We start from the raw sequence: 20,476 nt of genomic DNA, 5'->3' as shown, positions 1-20,476 counted from the left end.
GACGGACTGTCCACAGGAGCAAGGGAGTCCAGTTGGACAGTCATATCGGTGGTCTCAAGTCACTTATCTGCGAAGATATGAAACTGGGCAGGCTTTGACCTTGTGATAAGAACAAGTGAAACATACATATGGAAAACTGATCACGACGTTGTGTACCTTTATCTAGCACCTTGCTCCTGCCTATAGTCTTAACGATCCTGTATTTTGCCTGACTAAATCTACCAATAGTCATACTGCCATGCGCCATCTATAGCGTTCCAATCGATGAATGCGCTGTCAAGGCTTCGAGAACAGCGCTCCTGAATCCCACAAGCATCGCGGTGGACGGAACGTTACGAGACAAGGAAACACCACGGGGGCGACGGAACGGAGTTTAAATATCTCCAATGAGGAATCTTGTGCCTCAGTTGTAACTTCGCCAGCGTGGTACACAGAGCGGCTGGCTTGACAAGAACGGGACAAGGAACGGGACAGCTTTTTTGAAACTAAGTTATTTCCAGCATTTTCAAGTAAGGAGGACTACAAAGTTTGTTTTCAATTTTGTGCGAAAACTTTAAGAAACTGTCTTATGATTTTGAAAATTTGCAGCGGATTCAACTTATAACAGGATTAATAATAGAAAAACGGCAAAAACGATGTAAGTGTTATTGTGTTGTATGATATACATAATCAGATGTTGTAAATTGTTGCCTCTAATTTTAAATTGATGAAAGGATTTTCCGGAAATAGAACAGTTGTGATAGCCTTCTTTGGGAGGGCTGATATCGAATTTGAAACAAAGCAGCTATTATACTTGTGTAGAATAAGATTTTGTTTTCGCCGAACCAAACAAATTTGACTTCTAGTCAGATAATTGGTGAAAACGTGAAGAGAATGTTCGTACTATACTTTAATGAGCTTCTAAGTAATTTTCGCAAGGCTAGTCACTGTTAACGTGATGATACTGCTCGCTCCTTGGGCGAGGACTGCTTAATTACGGCACTTAATTCTCGTTGGTACTTGATAAATTTGCACTGGTATGGGAAGGGGTGTAGCCCGTGGTCTTCGACGGGAAGGTGAATATGTTTCGCTATTGGGAACCGTGTCTACTGCCGCAATGGGTGATATTATCACTGACACGTTCCGTTCATGAAAAAATACCTTGTTTGACTCCTGTGTTTATCAGTACCGCAGTAATTATTATATTCGTCATGTATCGTAACCTTTTATTGGATCGAGATTGCCGGCGGGTCATATCCATCGAAATAAATCGACATGACGAATCGAAATAACTTGATAATGGTCATAAAAGTGACGAAATAATGAATAATTGATTTATTAGCATTTAGTCGATTGATGACAATGATTGAAACATTCACTCGTGAGGAAAGTGAGAAATTTTTTCAAGTGAAAGAAATGCATAAAAGGAGCGGCTGATTGTAAGAATTTGATAATCGGAGAGGCGGTCACATCGTTCTTACAGTCTTGATAGCCGTTTGTGAATTCGTTGATGCCGTGCTGAACGTACGCGGCTCTTGCGTAGTCCTTCGCCGATTTCGTGAAAACAGGTCCGTAATAAACTGATAACATGTACAATTATATATAAGGGACGCGGAGACGTGACGTACTTTCGTAATCCTCCTTGGGGTTGGTTTCTGCACCGGGGCAGTTTTCGTTGGTTAAGACTGAGTTGGTTTTCCCAGTAAGTGAAATAATGCGCACTTAGTTTTAACAGCGTTTCTAGAGAAATCGCCGGTTAATAAGTGACCGGGTTACTCACGCCGGCTGGTTAAAAAGAATATATAAGGTACATATACGGTCCTTGCATATCGTGTAAGATTTCCCGAGAAATCAGTTTCAACATCGGATTAGTCTGGGTAGGAACGGGTGTAGTCAATTTGTTTGAAACTGGTCACCAATTATGTTATAGCATTCGCTAAGGGAAGTTCAATATTTCATTCGTATTAGATTTCTGACAATGACCATTTGCTTCATATAAATTGGCGCGGTCCAATTCTAGTAATAATCATTACCAGCATCTCGGCTGCGATTATTGTGCGACAGGATAAAGAATGTTGGCTGATTTGAATCGAGCCTTGAATAGGTTTCGATTTGACATTTTGCTTTTGTGAAACGGTTTTGGACTAAATGTATTTAAGTTCTTATGAATGAGATTGGATTTGGAGCCGTAACTCAATTATTGGGAAGTAAGTGCTCTTCAGAATGGCCATTGCACCCTGCTTTTATTAGAGATGTTAATCACGTAACAGAAGAACATTGTGTATTCATGGACCTGTTTATCACTGGCAGTATTGAGAACTGTCGGCAATCTTTTTTTTAAAAAGACGTCGAGCGATTTTTAGGAGACCCCAAGGAGAAATTCATATATCGTTTCGTTTTTTGTTTGTTTGTTTTATAACTCCATGCAACAGCAATTATCATTAATAATGGAATGCAGTATTTTCTCGACTAAGTGTTGTTTGCCGTTCTATCAATAATGTGAGATTTCTAATTAGTTCTTGTCATTCGAGCCAAATATACGGGTTACGAAATGTTTCGGAACGATACCAAGTTAGAGACACAAGCACTTATCAAATAGAAGATTGTGTTTGGCAACCAAGAACTCCTTGAAGAAAAGTCTTTTGAGCTAATGCGATGTCTTGAAATGTTTTTGGCAAACACGAATATGCATCACACAGAGGTATTTCACTGAGAACATTTCATTTCGTTTCGCTATGGTACTTCTGAGGGGTGCATATTCTGTGTGGTCCGAAACAACTCTTCAAAAAGGTTTTCCAAAACCTCAAAAACCTTAAGATATTCCTCATTTTCCCCGAGAGCATGTAAATACGTTGTTTGAATTAAAGTAGGCCCTATGTATGGCCCCTACGCAGGTAGTCGTTGTTTGAAGTAGTCTTGTCGTGGTCCAGCACAGCACGTCGTTAGACCACTTATCTCATAATAGCTTGACTTTTTCTCAGTGTGGCGTGAAATATCGCTTCATTATATAAAGCCTGAGGCAATAGTGCACTAATCACGCTCATTTGTCGAGGACAAACTCTATAATGATACTGACCTAATGCCATAATATGTAACAACAGGCAGTGTCTAATGCATTTTTGCTCCTTCAAACAATGTCAAAGCAAACATTGATGTGGTAGTGTTAGACCCCTTTTGCTTACGCTTACAGTCAAGTAATGCTGTCCAAATGTTTTCGAAAGAGACCTCTCATATTGACAAAAAACAACCACATTTATCGTGGCAAATATATTTTCCATTTTCTCTGGTTGTCGTGCAAACAATATAATTGCGTCCGAGAAACATGGTAAACAATACGACAAGTGGAATCGCGCTATTGTCTCTGTTGGATGTAATCATCTTGACCCTCAATGTATTGACATTGCTAAGCTTTACCGACAACGCGCGTCGGAGGTAACGGAGGCAATACGACTGGAAGTTCAGTATGGATGTAATGAAATGTCACTTAAGTGAGTTGTAAACAGTGAGTGGATAAGCTTATGACCACTAGAGAAAAAATCACTTCATTATGGTATGTTTAATGCAAAAAACCAACCCAAACTTCTCCGTCTCATGTAATTTGATGTGAATTGATATTTCTGGAGGACTCACACTAATGAAATACGCGTCTCTGGTTTTTTGGCCAAACAATGGTGATGCATTTTAATATCAAGGGAAAGCAAATGGCTCCGTACACAAATAAGATTAAAAAATACACGATAGTCTTATATCATCTAATTTAAGTGTACTCCTTATTATTCAATACTGAATACTAGAACAAAACAATCATAATTATACAAGATTGCTGCGATGCCCTTTCCTCAAATTTCTTGTGAGGTCTTTGTCGAACCACATCCATACACACATTGAAAAGACGAACTGAAAAAAATTAACTTACGAATTAAACTTCTCGATCGGACAGGATATAGGAGGGACGATCACAGATTTTTTCTTCCAATCAAGCACTTCCCCGGTCCAAAAATGCTGAAATGAACCATATAAGATTCTCATTATCTTCAGGTTTTATTCAATTTCGTATCTGTATCGGATTCTGTTAAAACTTTTCAATGTTCATATTATCCATGCAATAGCAATCTCTCAAATATTAGTTGTGTAGGTTTTATACTAAAATCGATTTGCCTGGATGAGATATAAATCCGGGTAATTGACTAATGGATCAGACTCAATCATTTATATTTGAATAAACAATTCATTACTTGTCATTTAATCGACGGGTTATGAACAGCCCGATATTCTATCAGTGATACGTTCATCTGCCATTGCCGGTGTAGGCCAATCCATCGATCCACCACCCTGAAAAACGTATCGTGGTGGTCGATATTATCGAGATTTGCTCTGATGTTTGTCGAACAATGGAATTTTAGGCCTTGGTTGCGAGAAGACAATAGAAGGTGTATTGGGCAAGGCCTGAACCCTTTTCACTACGAGGTAATGGGCAAAACAACGCAATGTGAACAAAACGCCTACCAAAGTCACAGGGGCATTCCGATGATGGAATAAAGAAAAGTTTGAAGGCATTCATAATATATATTTAACTACTTTTATTTATGTTTGGTCTTATTCACAATGTGGTATCCAAAATGCAATTCATAACCTGTATCGCATGTAAAAAGTAGAGCTTACGAAAATCCCGGTGGATGAAATAGTGACCTTCCCGGTCCATCCCTCAAGGGGGTTGCCGACTTCGCATGGCTTCTATTGATGAAGTTAATAATCTTTGCTCTTTGTAAGCTCTTGCAAGTTGTTGCTCTAAACGCCCGAAGGGCCGTTTTATCGCGTTAACCCGGCCCTGGTTGATGTACGCAATGAAAGTTCAAACTGTGTTGAATGCGAAGAGTAAGCCAATCATGCCTGGTGTTGATTTTATGGCAGATGGAGGTTAAATGGTAAAAGTCATCTCCCTTTTTAAAATCGCAACTAAGGAATGAACAATAGAGGCATTCAAACTGCATTTCGGAGTCGTGATGCAGTTAGATTAAAAAATATTGGTAAATAAATGTAAATCAGGAAACGTTCACGACAATTTATATAAGTAAGTAGAAAGTGCCTGGCACGTCATTCGTTCTATTAATGATTCACTGACACTAGAATACACAGACAAGTCTCGGGATCTTTCTTTGATCCAACAGCATTCTCGGGAAACCATATGAAGTCCATTTTAATTTAGCTACAAACTTGGCTGAATGTGCAATACAATAATAGTAACAGAACGACCAACGGTGGCTTTGTTGGAGAAACCATATACGTTCATTAGAGACTTGTGTATCCTGTCTGTGATGATATTGACATTTACACTGTTTATGCCGTAAGAACCAAATGAATATTAGGCCTTATAAGTGAACTGCTGGCGATTCGCAATGATTCATAATAATTAAATATCACGATTGGCAAATTAAGAAATTTCTGTTAATTTTTCCATTCGAAAATTACTTTTTCGAAATTTTCGGAAATTTTGCTGTTAATAGCGAAATTCGCAAAAACTGAACGCCCACGAAGATTTGGCGGTTTCTTAAAAAGTCCGCTGCAAGAACCGAATGAATTAGACTTTAAAGAGCCCTGCGCGAGTCCCTCAACAGAAGGTAATGGCTCCATGTTCTGATCAACTTCCGCAATTTTCGAAATTGATGTAAATTAGATGGGTTTGTCGTTGGTGTCTATCCAATTATAGACTCTTAATGGGCTTAGCTGTTTACCGCCATTACTGAACAAAGGTTAACCCACTCCGGAATAAATGTTTGATGTTGGTTTCTTAAAATAGGGCCCGTTGAAGGATGTGTTGACAGCCACTGTTGAATCCTCGGAAACTGGAAAGACGGCGAACCTGAGGTACATTTGCTCTTGTATCCTTTAACTATACCTGACGATTATTTAACATTACTTGCAATTGTTTACACCTTTGAACATCTTGAAATATAAAGTTGCTACATAACAAGACTTGTCGCTTTCAATATCCCGCGGCCAAGTAAGAAACGAGAGATGGTACACGGCGGATAATTTGCTTGGCAACTAATGCAAAACGATATCATGGCTAATCTGATTTTCGTACAATGTCTGTATTCGCATGACAGAATAAAATTGCAAAGAATGTGACAAATTCTATTCATTTATTACTTTTGTCATTCAGTTCCGTTGCAGGTTTTGTAAACTTTTAGATCGATCCTTTAAATTGCAAAACAATGGTGTGAATTCATATCAATTAATTCTTGAATGTCCAGTGGGAAAAAAACCCTCTGCAGTTGTTAAAGGCGTAGAGAAAAATGTTAAAAAAGATCAGGTTGATTTCTGTGATGATGATGGACGAACTATGTCGTTTGACGCCGAGATGTATTTATCGAATACCCATCTTTGCATAAACTGGTCTGCTATATATATGGCTTTCTGCTGGACACGTCCAGGCATGGTTGTTATTTTTTTAATTTTGAACGTCCTACGTGTATGCACTTGTAGTCTGTTCACACAGTCGTCACGGAAGTGCCAGGACATGTTGGACATGCTGGAGACAGTGGAAGAAGACAAATAGTCTGGTGTGACTCCAGTGTCTCGTTCGGAAGAAGTGGTGCCGGAGAAGTACCCCCAAGGCCCGATTCGGGTTTTAGCAATTACCAAGTAGACATATCTGACCAATTCTTTTTCAGATAAATGCAATCTGTCAACAAAAGTTTTCGCTAACTTTTTTTTCAGATTGTGCGAATAACTTCGATACGCGAATAATGTACATTCTTTTTTCTCATAAGACGGATTCGTGAAATTGTGTGTAAATCAACTGCACGACAGCACTGTTTGTATCTAATTATTTACTTTAAATACCGCCTGGAATGTTAGTTATTTGGTGAAAACGCTTATTAAACAGTTTAGAATCATTAGAACTTTTTCAAATTTACTTTTGACATTGACAAGGTATAGGACTACACTTCTGAAAAAACGTCTAGCTTTCGACATTGTTACGAATCTATGTTATTTAAAGTTCTGACCCGATGTACCACGCAGTACATATTCAAGCAGACGCACGGTTTGTAATGTTAGCGAATCGTCTTCTGCATGTTACGCTGCCACAGCTAATCGTCTACTACTCAGCTTTTAAGGAGAGACACCTATTCATACATGTAGCAAGGAAGGTGAATCAAGCTAAATAAAACTCCATTCGCGCTATTGGGAAAGTAATCAATTCAGCTTAACTTTTTTCGTAAGGTAAATCTAACTTTGCCTCACTACATTACATCGGCGCAACGTTGGGTGATGATTCAGCCTTTCTCCTTGTCCATTAGTAGATCTTTCAAATAGACACCTCCGTGCTATCTCGTTAACTGCCGTGGGCCGGGTAGATTAACTGAACGGCAAACAAGTGACTAACTGACCACAGTTTGATCTCATCAGATTATCTGTAGTTTCAGTGATAAAAGCATCTTGGCTGGTTAAGTTGAGGTAGTTCGCCAAACCTAATAAAAGTGCTTCCATACTCACTTTGACACCAAATGGATGCCGTATAGTGGACACTTTGTCTATGGCAGGATCAAAGTACGATCCTACGTGAACGCCTTTGGCGCTTCTCATACAATTCATAATATTGAAGCACAAATCACTATGGCATTGATAGGTCTTCATCTTCTGATAAGGGAGCGTTCTCGTAAATATCAAATGATATCCCAGGCCAGAATTGCCAATAGTATTAAAGACATGATAAGTCAATTCAATTATACCTGACCTAAAAATGATTTAATTTTTTATAAAAGTTTGAATAAACCTTTATCGACATTTTATCTTTGATACATATCGTTGATCTATGACTTTGTAACCAGGTAAAAATTTGGTTTCCAATCTAACCGAAGTTGAACTCTCATTTGCGTCTAAAGCCGCGTAGGCATGCTGAATAACGACTATGTAAAGACGGAAGATAATAATCTCCATTATCAAACAAAGTATTATCTGCAAACATCGATATTCTCATTAAAATCTTGTACCGGTTTTTTTCCTATTTTTATATCGAAGACAGTAGACAGAAAAAAAATCAACTTTAAGAAATCAACTCTTATTTAAGGAATTAATACCGACCTGGAGGTCCTTGGTTGTATATATCAAGACCGCTCGTATAGTCCGAAAAGGCGGACCAAAATCCGTGGTAGAGCCGAGGGTTTTGGACGTAATTTGAGGTCGTGATTATAAAAGCAAGGACCGACAGCGAGGTGTTAATTTCTATTCTAAACGGTTCCAAAATCAGTAGTTTGGTCCATCTTTCGTCGAAGACGCCACGTCATGCGCTGTGAAGATGGGGATTCCCCAGTCCGATCGGGAGTAGTGCGGCTGCGGTTCTTTCAGGACTCGTTAAATCTACTAGTATTTTGATAATTCCAACTATCGAGGGATTATTGTCTCATTTAAGTAGATAATGAACGGTTGTGATGGTTATTTCCGTGTTTAATACGCACTTTGCGCGTAGTTATCGAAGGAACCAAAAAATTTCCCCTACGGACATTTTGTATGCAACAATACACTACGATACACATGATACAATGTACGTCAGGATACATTGATACAATGTACGTTAGAATACATTGTCATTATATAGGCCTTCGTCTTCGGATTTTTCCATCATCATTTACCTCTTCTGGGTCCTCCAATTTTCCTCCAACTTCACAGATTCCAATATCTTGGAATATTGCAAATAACCTTGTTCGTGACAAGGGTTTCGCGGGGTAATTTGACGTTAAAAGTTGACATGAGAGTGGAAAATTCAAAATGTTATACTTACCCAGGCGGTTCTTGGTTCCGATTAAAGGGCGGTGCGGCCAAAACGAGGCTTAACGTGTTTTCCATTAAACATAATGATATCCTGTGACCAAGGCCTTTTAGAATACATTTTCAGTATGCACCATCTTCACTGCAGTCGTCTCAGGTCGCTCTATGACCGTTATACACACAAATGAATCGTCCTTGATATCCAATCCTACTATAGGCCTATATTACCTTATACCAAAGTGAGTGTTTACCACATTTCGGAGTGGAGGGGGTACTAGTATGTCGAACCAGCGAGGTACTTGACTTAGGATTGTAGCCAACCTTTGCATGTGAGAGACAATTTCTTTTTAAGCAGGGGGCAAATCACTGCTGAGCCGGTTTCACCACCAGGCTTGACATTATCACATATATACAGTGTATAAATCCCCGTGCTAAACCATACCTATTTATAGGATGAATTGGACACAGGCGCGATTGAATGCGCCGCTCGGACCCTTTGCATGACCATTTGCGAAATGAGGCATTCGTGACATATTCTACACTCGGGATTGTAGTCATGTCATTATTAGACGACGTATTAATAAGCAACACGTGCGCGGTTTTCATATCGTGGCATTCCATCAGTAATTTCCCTTGGTAGACGACAAAATTTCTTGATATGCTGATTTCGGTCTTACCATAATTGTAATCAAATGCTGCTTGAAAAAGGAATAAAAACTATATACGTACGCATATCATAAAGTATGGTCGCCTGTAAAAAAATGATAATGTGTTTTTAAAAAGTCGATAGAAGAAACACATGCAGTAGGAGTATTACTTTCTGATCTGTTCGATTTCTACAATATTCCAATATTCCAATATTGTCGGATCTTAAAAGCTGAAATTTTCAATAGATTTGAAATAAAATTCGAAGAACATATCTGATTACTTCTCAACCTACTTTATTTTATTGCCGCATACACCAATGCTCATAGAAAGGAGATTATTGAATCAATTGAAAATCAAATCCACTAAATATTGTATTTATATCTCGTATTGAATATCCAGTGTGATTGTAATCAATTGAAGGACTATTTTTATTGGATAAGAATTCGGGCTGTACGCATGGAACCACTTGGTCGTATCTATCAAGAGCCCATCATTGATACATGGAAAGAGACCTTTGCCTGTGAAGTTTTCGTAGTAATATTTACAACCTTTTTTGAAATTTTCGGTTGGGTGGGTTACTGTGTTCGCAAAATGCATCACCGATTTCGTCCGTTAAGTAGCTCCTGCTTGGTAGTTGGAATGGCTAGCATCTGCTGGCATTTGAAAACATATTTTGACATTCAAGTACAATATAGTTTTCTTTTAATCATTGTACTATCTTTGTTACTGCTTAAACGGCCAGACAATCTTATTTCCCATTCAATAGTAGAGACAAGTTCATCGTATTGTTAAACATTGTCAAGGGTGGCAAAACAAATCCTACTTAATCATAAACCTGTTGGCGAAAGAATATTTTACAGCGTGAATCTAGGCAGGTTGACAACAGTTGAAGCTGGATCGATTAGGCAGTCCTTTTAAACCTATTGACAAGGGACTAAAAGCTTCCGATAAATTGGGTTTAAGGAACGGAGTAGAGTTAATGGATATTTTGCAGAGATGTTATTTTGGTCAAGTTGACTGGAGGTCGAGATACATGGTGTTCAGTTAAAAGATCAAACTAAAACTAAACTTACCGGCTGAAAAACATGTCGTTTTCTACTGACATTATTGTTAAAAAGTAACTTTTGAGATTTTCCAGAGTGAAATTCAAACAGTCACGATATCAAACACCAGGCGAAGCTTTTGAATCATACGCGCGCTGTGAACAATTCTGTGAATGGGCTAACGTTATAATATACAACGTACAATGTAATACCAACGCTATTGTTATCAAATTATCAGAAATGTTTATAACGTTCCTCAATCCGACTTCTATGTCATGTCGGTGTCGGTGTTTAAATTTTTTTTGTCAATTGTTTTTACTTCTAGATGAGGGACACGTACATCGTAATATCAAGCAACGCGGTTCTAAATATGTTGACGACTGTGAAGTTTCTTCTTGGTTCGAATGTGCGTTTTTTTTCGGCCCACAGGCTTTTATACTGGATGGATCTGACTAGTGATATGTTCGCTTTCAAGCAGATTTGTGCCTTATTCTGAAATGCTATAGCTGTAATAAAAAAAGCTTTTCAGCGTTCAGTTCTATGAAAACTGCTATTTCTGAATACTTGATAAATGGAATGTAATGCCAGCTTAGAACATGCGGATTTATTCGAATTGACATAAATAGAAAGTGGTACATCCGGTTGGAAACATTTATTATCATGCTATTGTTTCTAAATACCCCCAAACCAATCCTTCTGTTATGTCAGCGGAATAAGAATTGTCTTTACGAAAAAGCCGTTGGCATCAAAGAATGTGGAAGCAGTTTTACCACAAGGCTTACTAGAAGAGGACAATCCTAACTGTTTGTTTAGTGTACGATTCTTATGGTTACCGAGAGGTGCATCATGTAACACCAAAATCTTCTTCTTGATCACAATCGAGTAAGACAGCAGTTTCCATACCGCAGGATTAGAAAGTTATGCTCGGTAATTTCTACTCTCTCCGCGGCACAAAGGGGACAATTTTGAAAAATACAAAGGGATATTATGAAATTATTGGCTAATTCGCTGCAAATGTTGACGTCTTTTATCCCGGTATGTCGCGATCCTTTGACAGTTGCCAAGACGCTATGAAGCAATTAACTCAAAAACATTCCACAGCAACTGTCATGAATTAAGGCCAAGTAAATCCAAATGTACCTTTCTCGTTCGACATATTTCTCAAATACGTCCTGGGGGTTTATTTTGTATTTCTATTGGTAGCATAAAGCAGAGCCTATACAACTGCGATGCAGAATTCTGTTTTCAGAAGACAAGACGAAGCGTTTTTCTTTGACAAGTGCTGTCGGGCCCGAGAATCAATTCATTAATTTTTCTTGGCCTATTCTATGAGATGAAAGGAAAATGGGGGAGTATAACTCTGCTGACACAGTCGTGGACACACTGATGCCCTGAAAGTTGTTTTGCCTGTGAGGAAATCCCGTAGCGAGTTGTTTTGATGTTGTTAAAAAACCAAATCAGTGGCGGTTGAAAAAGACCTATTCCAAAAACGACACCAAAGCACATGGGGGTTGCGTTTCTTGTACTTGTCTTAGGGGGTCTTCGGCGTATTGTGTCTGTTCTTAATTAGGTACTAGTAGGCGTGTCTTTTCTTAATTAGGTACTAGTAGGCGGCTGCCGCAGTCAACGCTGAATTCGCTCTGCCTGGCCCAGTCATACTATCGTACAATTTAATTAACTGAAGGTATCACATACGGCAAGCTTCTAAACAAACAGTCTCTTTCCGACAAAGTTGCGAGGGAGTGCGAGAAAAAGTTTAATTTCGGTGTAACATGATATTTTCAGAAAAGCTCTAATTGGTTTCATGCAAAACAAGTGTTAAGTAATCGTCAACTTATGTTTATGAGCAAAAATGTAAGGTTGTGGAGAAGTGCAACACAAAAGTGTTTTATTCTGTTAGTATCTGATTGAAGAACCTACATGTACCCAGATATCATCTGAGTGTATGAATTATCTTGCGGGGTAATGATCAATTTTGTTGTGAAAATCTCCTTTGTACAAATTGCATGTTTGCGATTAGAGATCAGTTAGTGAAGAGCACAGAACAGATGAGAATTCGCCGGAAAAAACGGCCTTTCTACCAAGTCTGGGCCCGTATTCTAGAAGACTCCTGAAACATTATAGGTAAAGGCTTTATTGGTTCATAAAACTCCACTTTGTGGAAATTCACGTTTACATAGACAAGCAATTGTTTTCTCTCGACAATTTTTTTATAATGAAAAAAACAAAGAAGACACAATGCAAAACACCCCAACCCAGTGTTTCACGCAGGTGCTGGTAAATCCTGAGAGGTTATGATGAATTTCACGATAGCGACTCTGTCTTATCACCGTTGAGACTGAATAACAGCTATCTTGTGGCATATCCAATTTGTCTAATAAGAATAACGCTTTCATGTTGATGAACCACCTTTACTTGGAGAACAACATCCGAAAATGTTAATTGATTGGAAGTGAACATAAGGGGTAAGTGATTAGGTCGTGTTCTTTGTCGGGAGCAGTGGCCTACGTCGAACTTGGAAGAGGACTTCTGGGTGAAAACGCTGATGGAAGATCTAATGCATAATTTAGCGCTCCCTCGTAGCAAGTATAGATTAGAGAAGATTGAACAACTGAAAATAAGCCCATAAATATGTGTTTTTGAAAGCGTATGGTGCTCAGTTTCAATTAGCCCCCTAGCCATTTGCAAGGATTTGTATTAATGGCAAGACCAACACGAACAAAATGATACCTCCCTCATTTTCATACTTGCTATAATAACTGAACTAAATAGATTTTTGTGAAATGGAAAAACTATGCAATTTATTTTATTTTGTTATCCATGCTTGCCAGCAGCTATATCCGACAGAATTTTCAAAGATTTCAGGTGAATCTATTGTTCATAGTTATTCAAGAAATATTTTGGTTCGGACGATTTCGTGAATCTCCCTTTTCCTCACACGTTCCATTCTTTTTATTCTTTCAGATGACAATGCGTCCGGCAGTATTCTGCCTGCTTGTGATGGTGATATGTTTGGCAAGAGGCAGCACCGTTCAACAAGAGAGAAATGGTAAGTTCATTTCATTAATTAGCCTATTTTTACGTCAATAATTAGCCTATTTTCAGCCAAGTTGTACATTGATTTGGCAGTAATAGCATCGCCAATAAGGCACGGATTTGCGAAAAGCAAAATCTCAATATTTTTTGTTGTTGGAAATACTGAAGGAAATTCTGTAATCCACCTAAACGGCAAATATTTAATTTTTTCGCAAATTTTGACGATGTGAATTAAGTACTAGTATAGAATACACTGTATAAAAATGTAATTGGTGCATTGTTTTTGTGCATACTTATCTGTAGTAGCCATCCGCAACTGAGAAAACTTTCAAAATTTACGACAGATTAAGAATTTATGCCAAGAATTTGAAGTGACATTGGCACTTGTCTACAGTGTTACATTGCGTCAATGATATTTTAACTTCACTTTCGCGTCAAATTTGTTTTGAAAATTATCAAAAGTTATACTGGTATTTAGGAGACTATCGTTAGCTAATAATATTCACCCGTGAAATAGATTAAAAATAAATAGAAATTTGTTGCGGTATCAAGTGCGGTGATGTATTTTTTGTATAATTGCACATGCGATATAAATGCTACGCTTAGCCTGATCATGTTGAGCTGAATTCACCATTCTGTCAGCATCGAAAGACAACATGTCAGATAATATCCGCTCTTGCTAATCCGTTTTAAATTAATCGTGATTATCGTTCATTATCTCAGGATCTAATTTCAAATCTCGGCTCATAAGAGATCAATGGTAGCAGCATTCATGAAATTGATATGTCGAAGTTTTTGGCGTATCGATATAGCTCCGATCAAGTCTCAACATAATTACATTTTTAGTATGATTGAAAAGATTTTATTATCTCTTCTTAATTGGCTGAATGAAGAAGTTTGCTGGAAGCATGAAATGCTTCCAATTATGTTCCATAACATATGAAAAGTGTAAAAATGTTCAAACCAACTTTCGGGCCATACTGTAATAGATCGCACTCTGAGTTAGCATACTACAATACTGTTACAGCCTCTGCACCCAACTCATTTTCATTTTCGAGTAGAACTCTTAAAACCGGACTCGGACGGGATTGCAAAATCGTTTCCTTCTTCAAGAGTAAACACGTTATGGGTAAAGCAAAGTTCAAATTGTGGCCGTTTGTTTTGTAAGCAGCCGGATATGTTTGAATTACTTGTAGTAATCTAATGAACTCTATGTAAATTCTACGCCTTCGTTAGTGTGGATCGGTATCTCCCTTAAGGCTTGTTGATGCGCAACGAGAGGAAACGACCTAAACAAAATTGACATGCCTGGCTTGCCTTATCTGCCTTTACATGTTTACGAGAAACCATTCCACAAAGAAAACCCAACAGAAAATGAAGGTTGTGATGCACACAATCCGCTATTGACATTTTGTTCTGAAAACAAAAGAATAACCAATTTATTGAACTTCAAAACCACGGCAACTTTCAGATCTTTTTGACGAACCGATAGCTTTATCTTAGTCAAACTCACTGGTGGCTGTTGTGGGATTATGAAGAAGGCTTACGGTGCTCTGTCATACAGGGTGTCCGAAAGAAGACTTGTGTCAAAATTAGACGGACTTCACAATGAATGTCATGAAACAATTACATCTTCTTGTTATTGCCCATCGAGTTGACAAACTTTGGGATCATAGTTTCTAAAACAGTGTTTATGCCTGGTAGACATAGGCAGTATTATCATAGAAATGTTCGTGATTGCAGTCAGAAAAGAGGAGTAGAGAAAAATGCATGTACATACAGTTTAACTTCAATTCGGTCACTATTTAATGAAAACAAAATAATTTTTCGCAAGCAAATGCATACGGTCGTTTAATCTGCTGCATTCATTTAATGAATTACAATGACATGATCAATGGTAAGCAATCAAAACTGCTTCAAAATCCTTACATAATGCAAACATTCGTGCAAATCAGTATCTCGAGATGACAAACAAGTATTCCATTGCTCAATGTCGCTTTGATCATTACCCATGCCTTGTTATGCTTCCTGCTCAACTCCCTAAACACTTGTCCGTTCAGCTGCCCACAATATTAACTTCGAACTCATAACTTATGATAGTATTGGGAAAACCCATGCATATTTGCAAGATAATATTAAGATTCACAAGAATAATCATGTTCAATATATCACTAAGATTCACCACGCATGCACAAGAAAATCTGACAAAAATACGGCATCCAAAGTTCGGAAATCCATGATGTTCATGCAGACGCCTAGCACTGTGGTCCCACCATACACAGGAGCGACCACAGGAAGTGTATTCACCTTGGCCCCTATACACCCATGAACTGACATACAATAGCATGCGCGCATTACTATTGTGGTTACAAAGCGAGGGATTATTATTTATCCTGACAATACAAATGAGTATAACACGGATTAAGAAAACACATGCATTGGCAACGTCACCCAAAGCTGCCTTTTAAACCGTGAACAATAGGGCGCTGTTAAAAACGGAAACGTTCTATAGGTTATAAGAAAGAAAGTGTTTTGTCTGAACAATTACATTATATGAAATAAGATTATTGTTCCTTTCTTTCAACTGATATACATTGGAAGCATATCTGTTCCATTGTCTGAAGGCCTAATTCATCTATACCACAAAAACTGCAGTAGATTATATCGTTTATATCTTTCATTTGAAAGTACACTTGCGGCTGTAACCTCGGCTAATGCTTCCTATTGGAATCGGGCCCTTTAGGCATTACTGGGATAATCCATATACAGCCGAATATGTGGACGATATTTGTCTCACGGGTGTTCTTAGAAGCTGCTTGTAGCGCTTTAGTGGCTACGGAGATCACATACTTTAATTGTAGTGATACCGTATCCGTAACCCTGCATCATTTTGCAAGCGTCAATATACGGGGAATCATATTGTTCCTTCATCAGAGGTACTCCGTCCGTAGCCTCACCTAACGGAGTCCGGGTCGGCGAGTGGATCCAAAGCTTGCGGGTCTAGATGTAGCCCGGCTCTTTAGACTGAGTTGACCAGTTTGTTCTCAAAGTGACATCTCAAACTCTATGGACCCAACCTGAACTTTAGAGTACATAAAACCCCATTACCGTATGCAAGAAAGCCAGACCTCTCGTGAGGTTACTGCAAGTATCTTATTTCATAGGATTACCTCTGTGGCACCTGATCATTCGATCCATTCCCTTAATGATGGGCTAATGTCAATAATAGGACCACTGCATCTACTCTATTGACAGAGTGTCCGATATCTTATTCATTTTCATTTACATCGGCTTAATCACTATGTCCCGCCAGAGAACCTTTCCCTAGCTCGCTCAGTCACGCATGTTCGGGAGATGACAAAAGGATAGCAGGCGCTAATGACAACATTTTATGTGATAATTGTTTCAGGATTCGCCTGCATAAGATCCCTTGTCACGGATCGAGGGTTGGGTGTAAAATGACGTAGATTTTTCTCTCAGCTCAAAAGCGTTAAGATGGCCTTATTCTGAACTACATGTACATGTTTAGCCAAAAAACAAATATGGAGAAACTAAAAATGCAGGGATTAATTTGACGTTCCCTATATATATTATACGCTGGAGCAGTCGTTTTTTCCCCCGAACAAGCCCAGCAGTTGGAAGGCTCCCTCGGTTTTGTATCCCAGAGAAAGTGCGTTCACGCATTTTTTGAAGGCCCGGGCCAGGGCCAGAAGTCACCTCCGAGATCTCAACAACTTTTTATAATCTTACAAGTTTAGTACTACTGACCTTCTGACCAGGATTCACCCTGTCCCCGAATATTTTAGATAGGATTTTACCCCCGACTTTGATTAAAGGAAGTAAGTGACGGTAAGAACCTAAATGCTAAATACTAAAAAAGTGACCTGCTCATCGTCACACTATTAAAAAGTCCTCACTATTCTTTAGGCTAAAGGATAAGGCAAATAAGACAAATTAATGAATGCAGAAAATGCTTCCTCCCACCGCGCTAACTTCCAATTATCGGAAAGACTCCTCGCGAGAACCGGAGAATTTTTGTCCGTCGGCAGTAATACAACGAGGCGCCATGTTAAACTAAGGAAACGGGGTAAACATGTCCATAGCTTATTTCGTGCAATTTTTCCGCCCGTTCATATTAACAAGCTTATCTATCAGCGCGGGAGAAACTGGAGAAGAAAAGACTCCGCGTAGCACTGGTCAAAGTAAAATGTTTCTAGACTGGTAACTCTGATTTATTATCCCCTTAATCCATTATTCGCGTCAGGAGATCTCGTCCTGCAGAGCGTGAGAAAATAAATTGCGCGAGATAACGCGGAATGTCGCGTGGCATAAGTTTTCTCGTATCGTCTGGTGCATCTTCTTCAGAGGTGCCCCCTGTGACCTTTCATCACTTTCGCAAATTGGTGAAACAAACAGAGACTCAATTTCCTGGACGATTAAACCGTATTATCTCCAAGTTTCTTCTAAACAGAAGGAAATGTTTCCCAAAGCGGTAAATGTTGGCAGAAAGGAAGGCTTTCACGCTAATTGTGCTGTTAGATAGAATAAAGACGATCTGTTTTGAATTGAAGTACTGAGAAGTAAATGTCCCTCCGGCATGAGGAGCTGTATTAGGCGTCAGCCATTGACTTAATGTCAGATTTAGATCTCAGTGATACAGTTGTATCGTTGTTATAGTACGCTGTCCAATATGCCCTAAATCAGTGCTGGCAGTGAGAATAGAAACAATAATAAGCTAAGATATACATGTAATATTTTCTGGTCTTTTCTTTCGAGTGTTGCGACAATTTAAGTGATGGATATCAAAACAGATAGATTGCGAGTTTCAATATGTCATTGGAAACGGAAGTGTAAAAATAACGCTTCGGTATCTCTCACGCTCAGTTGTTTTTAAATCGGAGAAAGCCAAAATCGGAAGTGGTTTGTTTTCAACCAGGACAGCAGTGTTTTATAGCTTAACATCTCGTATCAAGTACAACAGCATTGTTATGGTGTTTTTTAAGAGAGAGATATCAATTAGATTCATATACGAATCTTGTAATGCAATCGAAGTCGTATTTTTGAATTGGTACCTATAAGTGTTCCTTGAATGGAGTATGGAATTTTGCCAAAATGGTAGGGACAGTGTGTTGTCTTGGGTATTGAAAGCAGTGTAGGGGCTCAACATGGCACGTAATTTCTAGTCTAGATAAAGACGAAAAAGGCATTGATTTTGTTACTCACTACTAGTCACGAGTTTATGCTGGAACCTGGGAAATACTCGACTCAAATCCTTTGAGAATGCAGAAGACTGATACAATGTTCATGTACATGTACGCTACGATACAAAGAGGATTTTATCGAATCGAAATTCCCATCGCTCTATGGAACATGATGCATCACCTTATTACATGAAACTTTATCTTAAGTTACACAGCTCCTGTGATAATGACATATCGACATCCCAAAATGAGATCATAGCCAGTATATTCAGCTACTTAGATCTAGAAGAGATTTTCTTTCAATGGCGTTAGTACGAATTTTTTCGATATGCAGCAACTACACTGTTTTTGCAAAAGGGATGACGAATTTTGATGAAATGCTGACAATGGATTTTGACGTGAGGTTTTTAATCACTTTCCATCATGATTGATTAGGGAGTGTGTTAGAGCGATATGGGCGTGATCTGATTTGTGACACGATATTATGTGAGGCGCTAGATTAAATCTACTGATCCTGACACGAACAATTTGTGACAAAAATTAGTAAGTCTGCAGTACTGTTGAAAGTACGCGTGAGTACTTTTTTTTCGCCAGTATCAGCCAAGCGTAGACTGATCACGAAATAATACTTCACCTACGTATACTTTGTGTAAACAAATTATAGTCTTGCTACTTTTGAAGTTGAATAACGTAGTTTCTTCCAAAACCCATATATTTGAATGAAAACTGGTACCAATAGCGATAGCTTTAATGTAGATTGACATTGATGGAAACTCAGTTCGTTCCAAAAAAGATGCTACTCAAAAAGGTTCATGTTTTGAAGATAACTCACAACTCAGTTTGGGACATCCTCAAGTGACGTACTTGGAGTCTTCTCGTTGATATACTTAGGTCAGCTTCAAGAAATACGATTAACTTTACTCTATTCGTTTTACCCGTAAACGTACACGTACAAAATACGTACCCGTCGTGTAACCACGACATACAATTCTTGTTTTTTTTCCTTTTTCAAAGTCCTAACTAAATTTACCATCTTAACCCAATAGGAACCGCGGTACTAATTCATTTTAAATTGGATTAGCGATCAATTTGTCTCCTATACGTTTTTCCGAATCCTCCAGATTCCTTAGCATTTTGTGCAAATGCAGAACGTCAAAACGCCTTTTATTCATTAGTACCACTTCGGTCTAGGAGATTCGGATCCAAGTGTTTGAAATCGTCAAAAAAATCATTTAATTGGTTCTTTGGCATGCTATGGGCATTCCCCAGGAATACATGTGCATCGTTAAACAAAACGGACGACCTTTGGTGAAGATATTACAGTATAACGTAAACCTGGGGAGCACCTATAATTTTTATTGCAGCCAAAATTATTTACAGGGCTTGCATTGCAACCGGCATGACATTACCTTTCAATATCTGAACTCAATTTAGATCAGCATGAAAATACACGTATTCTCTTCATCTCTAGAATCGGCTCATAGTAGTTTCTGCCACGAAGGTGACAACGAAACTGGCCAGTTAATCGCCCTCTGAAACGAAATATGTAAGTCTGACCAATACCATGTATTGCAATCATATCAGGAGAAGTATTCGATCAGATCACTGCGAATATATTGATGCGCTGCACACAACAAAGAAATGCGACTATCATGGATATCGTTCTTATAATCAAATACACAAGCCTCTCCTGCTAATGGACTGACGAGGGCCATCTTAAACCGCTTTGTGCGCAGGTCTACTTAGCCTAGAGTTGCAGTAGATCGAATTTCACTGACTGACGTCGATCTGAGCAGA

General features: G+C 38.6%; 1 protein-coding gene across 1 annotated transcript in view; it reads left to right on the top strand.

Moving 5' to 3' along the window:
* Positions 1 to 313: 313 nt before the first annotated feature.
* Positions 314 to 20,476, top strand: part of LOC135490987 (buccalin-like) — an 88,595-nt gene continuing 68,432 nt past the window's right edge. Inside the window, exons 1-2 of the mRNA XM_064776602.1 lie at positions 314 to 637; positions 13,407 to 13,491. Coding sequence (XP_064632672.1) covers positions 13,407 to 13,491 — 85 coding nt within the window. The 5' untranslated portion in view covers positions 314 to 637. The remainder of the gene's footprint in view (positions 638 to 13,406; positions 13,492 to 20,476) is intronic.

Source organism: Lineus longissimus, chromosome 7 (assembly GCF_910592395.1).
Source record: "Lineus longissimus chromosome 7, tnLinLong1.2, whole genome shotgun sequence".
In the NCBI taxonomy this organism is placed as follows: Eukaryota; Metazoa; Nemertea; class Pilidiophora; order Heteronemertea; family Lineidae; genus Lineus; species Lineus longissimus.
Note: the sequence above shows the minus strand (reverse complement) of the source record. Positions and strands in the feature narration are given on the sequence as shown.